General features: G+C 34.1%; 1 protein-coding gene across 3 annotated transcripts; it reads left to right on the top strand.

Annotated features, from left to right (window-relative positions):
* The first annotated feature begins 1,957 nt into the window (after positions 1-1,957).
* Positions 1,958-14,541, top strand: LOC107920814 (myosin-2). Of its 3 annotated transcripts, none has more exons than XM_016850672.2 (24): positions 1,958-2,742; positions 3,377-3,478; positions 3,563-3,706; positions 3,788-3,938; positions 4,047-4,074; positions 4,190-4,358; positions 4,504-4,567; positions 4,699-4,712; positions 4,809-4,893; positions 5,266-5,369; positions 5,479-5,617; positions 8,974-9,092; positions 9,200-9,352; positions 9,431-9,520; positions 9,653-9,730; positions 9,821-9,979; positions 10,172-10,357; positions 10,479-10,684; positions 10,768-10,903; positions 12,845-12,887; positions 13,159-13,224; positions 13,311-13,411; positions 13,507-13,770; positions 13,851-14,541. In XM_016850672.2, exons 1-24 carry the CDS (start codon positions 2,356-2,358, stop codon positions 14,193-14,195), a joined length of 3,333 nt encoding a protein of 1,110 aa, XP_016706161.2. In that variant the 5' UTR covers positions 1,958-2,355; the 3' UTR covers positions 14,196-14,541. The 3 variants fall into 3 exon arrangements, with proteins under 3 accessions (XP_016706161.2, XP_016706162.2, XP_016706164.2); XM_016850673.2 differs by having other exon boundaries at positions 2,047-2,742; positions 13,311-13,387; XM_016850675.2 differs by lacking the exon at positions 3,563-3,706 and having other exon boundaries at positions 2,049-2,742.
* The last annotated feature ends 202 nt before the right edge of the window (positions 14,542-14,743 follow it).

The raw sequence follows: 14,743 nt of genomic DNA, 5'->3' as shown, positions 1-14,743 counted from the left end.
AGAACTAATTGAAAAATACTTTGAAACCATATTTTTAACTAAAATCTCAAAATCCACCATTAACGATCTAATTTTTAACTTTTATTTAAAACATGCGATTTAACGGCAAAAAACTCAATTTAAAGGATCAAATAACATCAAAATCTAATAAGGAATCGAATCATTACCTTAGTTGAAGAAAAACTGAATGTTTGATCGAAAACCCAAAAAACCCAAAAAATTAACAATGGAGAAATCTATAGTGTTTTGGATATTTCTCTTGAAATTCTATGGAGGTTTAAGCTTGGGTATTGATAAAAACCAAAGAAATATAGTTTGGGAATCAAAATTGAATGAGAGGAACTTTTGAAGAGTAAATGACGACAACACAAAATAAAGAAGAAGAAGTTAATGTGACTTTAATATAGATGGATGAGGGAAATAAGATTTTTAAAACTTTGGTATAATTGTTTTATAACTACTCCTAATTTGAACCCTTTTACAAAGCAGTCCTTATTTTAAAATTGAAAGTCTTTTGGACATGTTTTTTTAAAATTGATTTAATTTTCTAAAAAAATGGATGAAAACATTCCCGCTTACCATATTCACGAAATTCCCGAGAACTTTAGAGCTAAAATTTCCATTTTACCCTCAAAACTTCTAGGCTCTATTTTGGGGTGTGACAGTCTTTAAACATGAACAAATCTGAAGCGCTCATGTCAATAAGGGCATTCAATCCTCTGCCTACTAGAGTGATGTTTACAAACTTCAACCTATTTCGTTTACAACCTTTGTTGGCTTCAGCGCAACTCAAGATCGAACCAAGCTTCATCGATGCTTTTCCTGGCTTATCATCCTCTTTGATGGTAGAAAACACAGATCGTTTCAAACTGTCTATTACCATTTGCGAATCTTTACAAATGAAGCATTTCAATGCCTCATTCTTCTTTTTTCGTGGCTTGTAGGGCTTAGCTTTCTAAACAATTTTGTTCTTACCATTGTCATTCCTTGTTGGTTTACCTTTGTCTTCTCCATCATTACCCTTTGGTTTGAATTTGGGCTTGAAAGACTCAGATTTTTTCGACTTCTTAACACCTAGCTTAAGAAGCGACTCTACAACGATCATGAATTTGGTAAGTTCCTCGACCCCATGACGTTCTAATTCCTACTTAACCCACGACTTCAACCCATCCATGAAGAAGAAGATTGCCTCATTCTCACTCAGATAAGTGATTTTGGAGTATTAGTTCACTGAATTCCTTCACATACTTTTAATTGTGCCTTATTGCTATTTTTTTACTTCAAATCTGTCTAAGTCAACCTAATTCTCGAAAATGAGAATTCATAAAGGAATTTCTCTAAGCCATCGAAATAAAGTGAAAGCAACTAAAAAAGGCGAAGAGATTTGAATTGAACAGAAAAATCATAAGAAAAATAATAGCAGTGTTTGAGTAAATGTTCTATTTATAATTAAGCTACCATAGATCCAACGGTACAGATCGAATTACATCAATGCTTGAGATTAGTTCTCATCTACAACAAGAGAGTCTTAAGGTATTTAAATTTTATACATTTTTATCTTTAGGATTTGCAATAATTATCCTAATAAAAATACAATTTATTAGAGTATTTATATTTTAACTAGGATTCAAGTAGATAAGCATTGAGTCTCTTCTAAGCAATGGGTCAGTCTTACCACGTTAGAATGATCTCTAGGGAGCATGAAGGGTTTGAAATGTGCGCTTCAATTGCGACTTGCGAGTTCCTTTTCGCAAACCTAATGAATATTGTAATATTTTTTAAAGAAAAATTATATATTTAATTTATTATTATTTCAAGAAAATGTAAAAGAAATTTAAAAAATAATGAAGAACTTTGAAGTTAAAAGGGTTAAATTTGTAGCCTTATTTGACTAAATAATCTTATTTTTAGAAATAAAAAAAGTCCTACCTTATTATGGAAAAAACTCATTATTGCCGTTTTTTTGTTAAAAGTTATTCTTTTAGATTTGCAAGAAACTTTTTACTTTTCTTTTAAAGAAACTTTCTACTTATTTATTTTTTTTCGCATTTTAAAATTGTTCGTAAAATAAAAAGTTTCGTTTTTCAAAATTCGCGGCATTTCATTTCATTCTATTTTAGCAAATTCTAATCCCCAAAGTTTCGATTTCCGTTTTTATCAACAGAATCGGACACGTTCCAGTCCTTTGTTTTGTTCGCCGCTCATTTTCTTTTTCTCTATCACCTCAAGAATTTTGCAGTTCCGATATTCTTTTGGCTTTCTCTTTGCGCCTTTAACACGAGAAATTGATGATGAATATCTAAAAATAACTTATTTTTTGGATTGGTTCTAGGGTTTTTCCCCCTCTCGGAAGTGATGTTGTCGCCTACGACTCTAGCGAGAAGTTCGCTGGAAGAGATGTTAGAATCTCTCCGGCTACGAGACAATTCCGATTGGCCCAAAGATTTACCGCCGGCATTACCTTCTCGACCACCATCAAGGGCAAGGATTCGATCGGGACGCTGGTCTGCTCAGCCGAACTTCAATACCGATTCTAATAGCGAAAGCGGTGGTGAAGGGCAAAGGAAAGAAAATGAGTTGCGAGTGAAGAGGAATCCCTTTTGGAACAAAAAAAGGAGGAAAGATGTGAATGTGGATTCGCCATATAATGTGGTGGCAGTGGAAGGAATTGAAGGAGAGGAAAGGGTGGAGGAAACGGGGGTTTTGGAGGGGAGTGATAATATCGGGTATTTTATTGAGAAAGTAAGTATTAAGTGGGAATTGAAATTAGTATTTCGGTTTTTTTTGCTTTAAGTATGCTTAGGAAGTGTTTTTAGAAGCTTAAAATTGATGAACCCATGTTTTAAGACTGTATAGGAAGTTGTTAGAAAGCATAAAGGAAATATGGAGTTTTAAGAAACGAGAAATCTGAAGTATGATTTAGTTTGGTTTGATCAACTTTGTTTTAGTATGTTTAGGAAGACGTTTCTTTAGCTCTTACTTTATGTTTGGAGGTTTAATGTATGATATATCCATGTAAAGTTATGTTTTCTTTGCTTTTGGGGGTTGATACTAGGAAGGAAGTGAATTAGTAGGAATATGGGGAAATATGGGTTTTTAGGAAATGGGAATATGAAGAATGGTTCAGTTTGTCTAGTATTGTTTCTCTTTTCTTTTTCTTATTGTCTTAATGAATTTTTTATTGTTTTATTGCCAAAAGTAATGTGTGTGTCAAATGAAGTGTTCTTTTTTTTTTCATAGATTTATATAATTGATTAGGAATGTTTTTGATGATATGGTATAGGATTGAGGGTCATAACAAATCTATTTAGTGCAAAAAGAAGTATTTATTTGTTTTTAAAAGAAATCTATTTATTGTGACCGGATTTGGTTTCAGAAACTTCGTGTTTGGTGTCGGCAATCCAATGGAGTGTGGGTATCTGGAACTATACATTCTACATCAGGGGAAGAATCATTTGTCTCCCTTGCCAATGGAAATGTAAGTTTCATGATTTCTGAAATTGTTCATTAGTCTCTCCCTTTGGCTGGTTGGTGTGTGATCTATACTATATCATTGTTATAGGTTGTTAAAGTCTCTACCTGCCACCTCTTTCCTGCAAACCCAGAAATTCTGGATGGTGTGGATGATCTCATGCATCTTAGTTATTTGAATGAGCCCACAGTTTTTCACAATCTTAAATATAGATATTCTCGTGATATGATATATGTAAGTGGGATATAAGCCTTGCACATGTACTTATGAAGATATCTCTGTGGCGCTCCATTTATACATTTTTTCTTTATGTAGAGTAAAGCAGGTCCAATTTTGATTGCAGTCAACCCATTCAAAGATGTCCAAATTAATGGGAAGGATATTGTCACGGCTTATAAACAGAAAGCTATAGACAAGCCTCATGTTTTTGCTATAGCAGAGAACGCTTATAATGAGATGATGAATGGTGAATGAATCCATTCTTTTAGTTACAATAAACAAGTGATAAATTTCCTAGTGGTGTCACAATAACTTGTTTCTGATGTTCTCTTTATGTCTAATTAAAATTTTGCAGATGGAGTAAATCAATCTCTGATGATAAGGTTAGTTTGATGTTTAATTTTTTTAGTTATATACGGTTATGTAATACTTCTGTTGGTCTTTAAGCACATGTATTGTTTTATGAACTGTAGAATTATATATAAATTTATCTTGCAGTGGCGAAAGTGGAGCTGGGAAAACTGAGACGGCAAAATTTGCGGTGCAATACCTAGCTGCCCTTGGAGGTGGCAATGTTGGGATAGAGTGTCAAATCCTCCAGACAAGTTGTCTACTTGAAGCATTTGGAAATTCAAAGACATCTATGAATGACAACTCTAGTAGATTTGTGAGTTTTTTCCCTTATTTATTTAAAAATTGTTCTCTACTCTAGCAGAGCTTAGTGGACAGTTTCTACTTTGGTTTTTGATTTCACATCTGCAATAGCTCAGAAAGTATGTCTTATTAATTACTCTGACATACTTACGTTGCAGGGGAAACTTATTGAAATTCATTTTACTGCAGCAGGGAAGATATGTGGTTCCAAGATTCGAACTTGTAAGCATGTTGAAATTGAAAAGATTGCTGGTATTACTTGATACATTGTAGTAATAAATGATATTAGATAAATCCCGGTGACTGACTGATTTTTGTGCTAATGTTGATTCCCTGACAATCCTTCTGGATAGTTCTTCTGGAAAAGGTGACTTCCTGACTCAGTTAAACTTTGCATGAATTTTATCATTGTTATCATGTATGATATTTGATGTGTATGTTTTCTGATGTCACCCTTGAGCAGTCAAGAGTAGTTCAGTTGGCCAATGGTGAAAGGTCCTACCATATCTTTTATCAGCTTTGTGCTGGTGCTCCGCAAGCTCTAAGGGGTACTATTTCATTGTACAGTGCTTTACAATTTATGTAGATTTAGAATAGTTTTTCAGACTCTATAACATTGGCCATGCCCTATCTCATCTACATGGAACTATGCTAGTGTGCTTGCACCTATTCTCTCTTGAAACTTTTTTATCGTACCATTTAAAGCTCAAGCTTGCTCAAGTTATTCTTGCCACATGGTCTTTTATTCTTTAGATTGAACCAATTAAATGCTATGGGTGCTATATCTATTTTAAAATGCCAGAACCCCTCAACATTTCCATTTAACTTGACATAAATGCATGATACTGTTTACCACTCTGTAACTTAATAACTTGAATCTGCGAAATTTACTTATGTTCTTCGTAATAATGTGTTTGCAGAGAGACTGAATCTTAAAATGGCTAACGAGTACAACTATCTGGCCCAGAGTGACTACTTGGTGATTAATGGTGTTGATGATGCTCAGAGATTTCTTAAGTTTATGGTAACTCAGAAGGCTATATTTTAATGTTACCATCTATAGCGCAGGCATTCCTTTTCCACATAATGTCTGTCCCATTGCCTTTTAAGCAATAGTTTCTCCATCTCTGTAGGAAACCTTAGATATTTTTCAAATTAGCAAAGGAGAGCAAGATCAAGCATTTGCAATGCTTGCAGCAGTGTTATGGCTGGGAAATATATCATTTCATGCTATTGATTATGAAAATCATGTGGAGGCATCAAATGATGAAGGTAATAATATGGGTTTTTGCTTTGCATAATGGTATTCTTCAGAAAAATAAAATGCATTTGATATATACGTCTAGGATTATTCTGTTTTTTTTGTGGCCAAGAGAGAGAGATTATAGCATTTCTCAAGGAACTGAACTTATAGAAGCCTTACATAGTTCTATGATGGCGATGTCTCATCGGCAAGGTGGTGGTACATAAAATGAAGAATACAATTGCTTGGCAGTGAATACACATGTCAATTTGTTCTATTACTTATGGTCGAGTCAAGAAGCTTCTACTTTAGAAATCACTACAATCACAACATATTCAAGATTTTTCAAGATTATCTCTCGCAACAATGAAGGAAATCCAGCCATGTTTAAGATCAAGAGAGAAATAGTCCTCATTTGCTAACACAACTTATAGTTTCCAAGATAAGTTGAAAATATTTTAAACATTCAGTTTAAAAATTGTTGGCTAATCCTTGCTATCTGCCTCGAGAAAAATGCCTTGGAACATCTGAACAGTTTCAAGGTCTTTAATTTTATTATTTCCTTGTTCCCAAATTTCATTCTCTTTAAAGTTTAGTCTCTCAATAAAGATGTTCCACTCATTTGGAAAGATTTTCTGCAAATAGAAAATGATTGATACACCATCCTTGTTTTCCATCTCAAATTCAGTTTTGAAATGGACCATCATATCCCAAATAGCTATTTCTAACATATATTATGATGAGAAAACCATGACATTCTTTTTGGATGCATCACCATCTTTTAGGATCCCAACAATTCCACTAATTTCTTGCAAATGAAAGTAAAAGAACCATTCTGAAATTTGTAAGAGGTGTGTTCTAATGGTCCTTTTCTCATTCTCCCTAATCACTAGAGTTTTCAGGACAATTTTGAAAGACTCATATCATTCAACCATTGTACATTTCATGTATTCATCAGCCCATATGCGCTTCTAAATGTTGGTGTCCTTTGAGCAGAACTGAATTGATACGGACCTTTGGAGAACCATACCCCAAAAGCTAGCTATTGAGGTTGGAGAGCCTAGGTCTATATAAATCCCACTAAGAAATCCCTTACTTCCCTATGTGGGATCCAAGTCCCATACCTTGCAATTGGCACATAACAATCCACCACGCTCCGCAGCCCTGGTGCCCACACAAACTGGCTTTGCGATAGCTTAATCTAGCCTCGGGCGAACAAACACTGCAATGTCGGCGTCACCACTTGCATTGCACGATTGCAACTGAGAAGCATGATGGCTGACTCTAATATCAATTGATATGGGCTTTTGGAGAATCATACCCCAAAAGCTAGCTATTGAGGTTGGAGAGCCTAGGTCCATATAAACCCCACTAGGAAATCCCTTACTTCCCTATGTGGGATCCAAGTCCCATACCTTGCAATTGGCACATGACATGAATTGTCATATCCAATGTGATTGGGATCTTGCTTGGCAGCAAAAACAATGGCCCTTGAATCAGTTTTAGACTAGGAACTGATGTACAAGAAACTAGTAAAAGTTCCATCTCCCTATTACTAATTAGGTCTTCATCATGAAAGCTACAAATTACTTCATTCCCCTTATCGATATAAGTTCTAGGCAAAGGTTTAGAGAGCAAACCAACATCGATTTTTGTGTTCATCAAAATAAGATGCAAGTTCGGACGCCAAGGAAGATGGTCATGCAAAACCATCAACCGAAAGTCCTTATTCATGCCTCTTTCATTGAGGCTCTCTTCATTTTTTGAGGATAATCTAGCACCGTCTATTTCACTTGAAACCACCAGAACCTAGGTTTTTTAGCAGCAGCTTTCAGAAAGTTAGCTTTCACGTTGAAAGCAAGTAGTTTTTCTTCAAAAGACTGCATTAGCTTTTGACTATTACTTCCCTTCAGGCTTTCTTGCTTTTTCTTGTGTTCAGCACAAAGTTTTCTCTTGGTAGAATCTGATTTGATTGTAGAAACAGAATCAGTTCTTTTTACTTCAAAATCATCATATTGGATGTTGTGTCCTTTGACATATCTAGGAGATTTCCAATTCGCCTCCATTCCTCTCCTTCCTCTAAGGTTGTTGTCAATGCATCACGAACAATCAAGGATTCTTCCTCAATTTCTTCCGGATACCCGTCATAAATAGGATCTACCAAATCATAGTCTTGCTCTTCCACATGCATCTTATTAAGAAAATCAGCAACTTCAAGATTAATTCTACCCTCGTTTAATTCAAGGGCATGCGCCAACCTCTCCTTCAATCTATCTCGTATTGCTAGGTTTGCTGGTCTAGCATCATGAAAGGAGTTTTCTTTCACACCAAAATCATATTTATTAGAGAGACTACCTTCTAGTATGTCAAATTGGTTGTGGACACCTTTTGGAATCTCCTTCAAGGTTCATTTTTGTTCCTCTCGCAGCCAAGCATAAACTGCACGCTATAATTCTTCAATTGCTCTTCGTATTGCAGCCCATTCCATTTCTCGATACTGGTTTCCTCTTCCTCAATCTCTAACGCATCCAACCATTGCTTGATAGCAAGCCCTTATATAAACCTAGGATATAATTAGGCTCTGCTACCAAAACTTGATGTGGTTTAAGGGAGTAAATAGTAACAAAAGAAAGATTTAGGGGTCGGCAAACTAGTTGGAAAGATGGAACTCTAGAAAACTTAAAGTTATAGAAAACCTCTAGTTTTTCTATTAATTCAAAGAAAACAATAAGAATAATAATGGTTGTAAAGCCTACAACTTATCTATATAAGTTTTCTTTCTTTCAAGTAAAGTTACTAGGCTTTCTTGCAAATAAGATTTTATTATTAATCTTAGACTTAACCCTCAAGTAATAATAAGCCTAGCTGTCCAAAAAGATTTCTAATACTTTAAACTAAATAATAAACAGGAACAATAAAATATTATAATAAAATAAAAGCTCCTGTGTCATTTATTGTCTTAAAAATTTTTGCTAGCTTTGCAATGAACGTGGTCCAACCTTTATTGAGTTACTTTGGATGGACTTTTAAGTGACCTGTTTTTGGTTAATAATCTTCCACGTATTTCATCAACTGTTATGCTGTAGTAACTACCAAGTAACATGTCTCGGACCATTAGGAATTCTGTTCTGAACTCATCATACACGATAAAATACAAATTTATGAAAATGCATGTGCTGTGAAGCCCTTATAATATGTTCATCATCATAGTTTTCTACATGCTAATATTGCTTTTTTGTTGAATTTTTTAAAGCTAAATCCTTAATTAGCCTTTGTGTTGCATATAAGTGCATGCTTGTTAATATATTGTGTTTATCCTTGAAGACTGAAAATGATTATGTTTTAAGAATTTATTTGAGATGCTATGTTTTATTCCTTGTTGCAGCTTTAATCAATGCTGCCAGGCTGATCGGTTGTGAACCACATGAACTGAAGGAAGCTTTATCTGCGCGTAGAATCCAAACTGAAGAGGGTAATATTGTTGAAAAGTTTACAATGCAGCAGGTTTGTCCTGTATTTGGTTAACAAAGTTATTCATGAGCCTATTCTATATTTGCTCGGATGCAGTCACTAACAACATTATAATGAACTAATTTCAACTTGTAACTTAGGCCATTGATGCAAGAGATGCTTTGGCAAAATTCATCTATGCTAGCTTGTTTGACTGGCTTGTGGAACAAATAAACAACTTACTTGAAGTGGGCAAACAGCACACTGGCTGGTCCATAAGCATCCTTGATATTTATGGGTTTGAGTCAATTAAGGTAAGTACATTTATTTAGCCATTTAGGGTATATTTTTGTAAGTGTCTCCAACTGATGATTTTTCCTCCTCATTTTCAGAAGAATAGCTTTGAGCAGTTTTGTATAAACTATGCAAATGAGAGGTTGCAACAGCACTTCAACCGGCACATATTTAAGCTTGAGCAAGAGGTTAGCATCTTAAATATTTTTACACGTATAGTATATGTCTGTTTGATTTCTATGCAGTTCTGTAGAAGAATGAGACCTTTATACTCTTAAGCTGGATTCTCATTTAAGGGTCTTCTCTTGGTCAAATTTCAGGAGTATGAGTTGGATGGAATTGATGGGGTTAAAGTTGATTTTGCAGACAACCAAGAGTGCTTGGACTTATTTGAGAAGGTAATTTATTTCCTTGTAATATATTGTTGCATTGAAAGCAAAATGTTAGTGGGCCGTCTGTCAGTATTTTGTTTGCTAGTCATTTTGCAGAAACCGATAGGGCTACTGTCGTTATTGGATGAGGATTTGCATTCCCCTGATGCAAATGATGCAACCCTTGCTAATAAGTTGAAGCAAAACCTCAGTGGTATGGCTTGCTTCAAAGGAGATAAAGGCAGGGTCTTTGGTGTTCGACATTTTGCGGGAGAGGTCAGTTACTCATCTTTTCACAACACTTAAGATTCATGTATATCCAGTTTAATAATGTAGCTTTAGAGCAATTCCTGGAATCAATCAACGGAGCTTGCTTTCTGGAAAGTTGATTCAAATAGCATTGCATACTGTTGATATGGTAATGTGCGAGGCATACAATGAAATTATTGATTTTCAGAGTTCTGTCAGGTACTCTATGATACAAATGACTTTTTGAAGAAGAACCAAGATTCACTCAACCCTGAGTTAATCGAACTTCTTTCATCCTGTAACGGCCAATTGCCACAATTATTTGCCATTAAAATGCTTAATCAAACTTTGGAACCAGCAACTTCATTGGATTCTCCAAACCAAAGTGTCAGTGCAAAGTTTAAGGTAAAATTTACTCAATAGTTGTGATCCATTCTTTATTGCAGAAGCTCTCTCATTTTAGTCTTCAGTATAAAACATAAAAACATGCATTGTAAATGTTGATGTTTTTGTTCTATACTTGCAGGGTAAACTCTTCAAACTAATGCAGCGGTTGGAGAAGACAAAACCTCACTTTATTTGCTGCATAAAACCAAATCGCAAGCAGCTCCCTGGCATGTATGAAGAGGATCTTGTCTCACAGCAGCTTAGATGTAGTGGAGTTTTGGAGGCTGTTAGAATGTCTAGATCTGGATATCCTACTCGAATGACACATCAGGAATTTGCAGACAGGTAGAGGCTAAAACTCGTTTACTTATGACTCGTTTTAAAATTTTTATTAAGTCCCTATGATTCTTCCTGTAATTTGTGTTCAGGTATGGTTTCCTACTGTTAGAAACCAATGAATCTCAGGATCCTTTAAGTATTTCAGTTGCTGTTCTAAAACAATTTAATATGCTCCCTGGAATGTATCAAATTGGCTACACCAAACTGTATCTTCGAATTGGGCTGGTAAGTTCTATACTCTCTTCTCGTGTTTTTTGATTTGTGCTGTAATTTTCAACCTCGGTGTCACCTTCCCTAAACACGTCCAGGACCTATGTGACACTATAGATAATTGCAAGAGTCAACCAACTTAACTTTTGGTCTATTCATATCAAGAGTTTGTACTAAGATCTCATATAAGGCCAGCGACCTGTTCTATCCTAACTTTCTACATTTTCTACTCTGCTTGAGCTAGGAGATGAATTTCACTTACTACGGCAAAAAATCATGTTAGCCAAATTAGTCAATGTAGAGATCACAAAGAATCCTTTTTCAAGTGGAGCCTAAGAAACCAGGTTTATGTATACATGTGTGTAAATACATATGTGTGTGCCTATATATATATTGCTAAGACAACAAGGTTTATATTTGATTGTAAAGAGTGTGTGGTTGGCCGAATCTTACATTACGGTCTGTAATGTTATATTCCGGAATGAGATCACAATGTTTGGATTCTCAACAGTCCGGCCATCCTGTAATCTCACATTTCTAAATAGTGTTAAGATGCCGTAATATAGGGTGTAATTTTATTACGGCCTTTTTTTTAGGTTATCTAAGATTTCGGGCTAAATCTGAAATTTAAAACAAAATTACCCTTTGTCTCCATGCTACTTTATTGCATTTGTTAAAGATTTATTTTTATTATTTTTTTAAAAAATTGTTTGTAGAATGCTCTTGAAAAATGAAATTTTTTTTAATAAATTTTGAATTTTGATATTGGGTTAAACAATTAATTTGAATTTGTTTGATTAACCTTTTTCTTTTATGAAAATTGTTTGTATAATCTGATTTGCTAGTTTCTTGATGAATCCTTGAGATTGGGGGTTATTATTATATAGAGATTAGGTTAAAATGGCCATAGTAAAAGACCGAGAGAAATTAGGTTAAAATATGTCATAAGTTCTCGTACTATTCGTAAATTTGGAATTTAGTCTCTGTATTTCTATTTTTAGGAATTTAGTCTTTTTACTTTTCAAATTTCAAAATTCAGGTCCAATTGTTTACATTGTAAAAATTATTTTGTTAAATTTAGATTCATTACAAAGTTATTTTCTTAGTTACATGGCTACTAAGTTAATATAATTTTTTTTATTTCAAAATGGCACACCAACAAATTTAGCGAAAAAGATTGGATTTGAATTTTGAAATCTAAAAGATAAAGGGACAAAATTTTTGAAGATAAAAGTATAGAGATTAAATTTCAATTTTGGGAAGAGTACAAGGATTGATGGCATATTTTAACTGAGAAATTATTTTCTTTATATGGTTTTATTTTTTGTGGAAATAAAACCTCCATGTTTTCTTATCTTATATAAAATTTTACAAATAAGGCTATAATAGCTTACATTAGGAACAAACCCAGATTGCCAATTTTAAAAAAAAACCTAGTCTATTTAAAAAAAAGAATCCCAATCTTCTTAGATTGTTATAAAACCCAAAACCATATTAAATAGAACAGAAAACTTCAAGGTTTATATCAGAAATTTTAGTTTCACTTCTCTTTTTATATTAAAAGCAAACCAAATTCTCTAAACTAAACAATTATAAAATATATAAATAAACTAGCATAATTAGGTTCAATGGTTGTTCAATGGAATTCATATGACAAAATCAAAATGTAATAAAAATGGAATTATTAAGTTACTATAATTTTATGAAAATTTTAAGACTAAAAAATGTTGGAACTTATAAAAGTTAAAATTCTATAATAATGATAATTTAGGAAACTTTACTTTGAGGTAATCTTATATTCCGACCAAATAAATCAAACAAGATAATCTTATATTCCACCTGATCTTATGTACCCGTAATATTGAGTTTGGAGAATGGAGATACAAACTTATTGCATTTTCTTTGTAGTTTTGTATAATAGTTTCTTTGACGCTGTTATGTCTGTCTTGCTTGCAGATTGGTGTATTGGAGGATAGGAGAAAACAGGTGTTGCAAACAGGTGTTACCAAAACCATTGCTTGTTTTCTAACATTTATGTTGTTTTATCCAGTCAGAAGTTAACATTGTTTCATGCATTGGGTTTTCTTCTGCATGACATTTTAGATTCCATCTTTATACATCTTCATCTTCAAAGCGCCTTTTTATACTAGAGGCTTGAAAGTGTAGATTTATGTGTATTTTTACCTATATTTTGGTAATTTACATTCTTTTGTCTTATCAATTGATGGGATGTTTCCTTTGTGTTGTTGCATATGGTGAAAATTTCCAAGGGAAGTACACTGATGAGGCAAATAAGGGAAGTACACTGTTGACTGCAATCATAGGTTTACAATCTGGTAAATTCTTTTGTGCTATCTAAATTTGTGGGTTCTGTTGTCTATAGTTCTCTTTCTTACCATTATCATGTTTTTGCCTGCTGCAGTAATTCGTGGATGTTTGGTCAGGAAACATTTCAGTAACTCGCATAAATTGATACCGTTGAGATCTAAACAAAAGCTGGTTAGAGAAAATTCTGAAGCAAATGTATTCTCTTCTCATAACATGCTGTTTTCTAAAGATATTTTCTTTCTTTCCGGGCCTAAGGACTTAAATATGACCCTCTTTTTGGGCTTGACCAGGACATACCAAATGAGCAGTCTTCAGCAATGGCAGAGCTTCAAAGAAGAGTTGTTGACGCTGAAGCAAGTTTGGGGCAAAAACAACAGGAAAATGCCACATTACAGGAGCAATTGCAACAGTATGAGGCAAAGATGAAAAAAATGGATGAGCAATTACAACAGTCTGAAGCAAAGATGAAAAAAACGGAGGAGCAATTACAGCAGTCTGAAGCAAAGATGAAAAAAACGGAGGAGATGTTGCGAAAGCAAACTGCACCCCTGCAAGTGAGTTTGTGTGCATGTAGATTACCATTACTAGTTACAATGACTTAGATGTGTATTGATTTGAATTGCACTTGTTGCAGGCAAGTCTTGCTGCAGCCAAAAAGAGTGAAGGCAGTGCTATGGCAGAGGTTGGGGGGAGAGAAAATGGAGTGAGCAGTCTGGTAAAGGAATTTGAGCAGCAGAAACAAAGTTTTGAAGATGATATAAACAAAACGACCCAACCTGCTTCTAACATGAATTCTTACGAAGAACTACGGAAACTGAAGCGCAGGTTCAGGGCATGGAAGAAAGATTACAAGGTGAGATTAAAGGAAACTAAGGCCATAGTCCGAAAGCATAGACATCAAGATTCAGACAAAACACAAAAAAAATGGTGGCCAAATCGAGGGAAAGTGTTACAAAATTGCGGCAAATCACCATCATAGATGGTTTCCATTCTCAGGTACAGTTTATTTACATTTTTGGTAACAAATATAAACAGTTGTGTAGTCCATGGACATGGAGGCAGGGAGGGAGAGGTATATATTTGTATATCTACCAAATGTACATAGACAGGAATTTGTGGAGTTGAGACCCCTTTTATTTTTTTTCTTCAAATAGTTGGGTTTAGGGTTGTGTATATTCTTCTTCTATTGTAAGTGGGCAAAAGTACTATAGAGACTATTGTAGTAGCTAGATTGTATTTTGTCCATTTTATTCAGAAAATGGGTAAATTTGTGTCTGTACATTTTAGATCAAAAAGTAAATTAATCTTTTATATTAAAAATTTAATTAATCTTTTATATTAAAAATTTTATTTATTTGTACTGTTAAAAATTGGTGTGCTTGATGGAATAATTTGACAATGACACGTGACATGTCATATATATGCCATGTTAATGTATAAATATTAATTTTTAATAATAAAAATGGATAAAATTTTTAACAGGATTAATTTGCTCTCTAACTTAACGTGTAAGGATTAATTTGCCCT

This window comes from Gossypium hirsutum, chromosome D13, assembly GCF_007990345.1.
Source record: "Gossypium hirsutum isolate 1008001.06 chromosome D13, Gossypium_hirsutum_v2.1, whole genome shotgun sequence".
NCBI lineage: Eukaryota > Viridiplantae > Streptophyta > Magnoliopsida > Malvales > Malvaceae > Gossypium > Gossypium hirsutum.
This window is presented reverse-complemented; position numbering and strand designations above follow the sequence as displayed.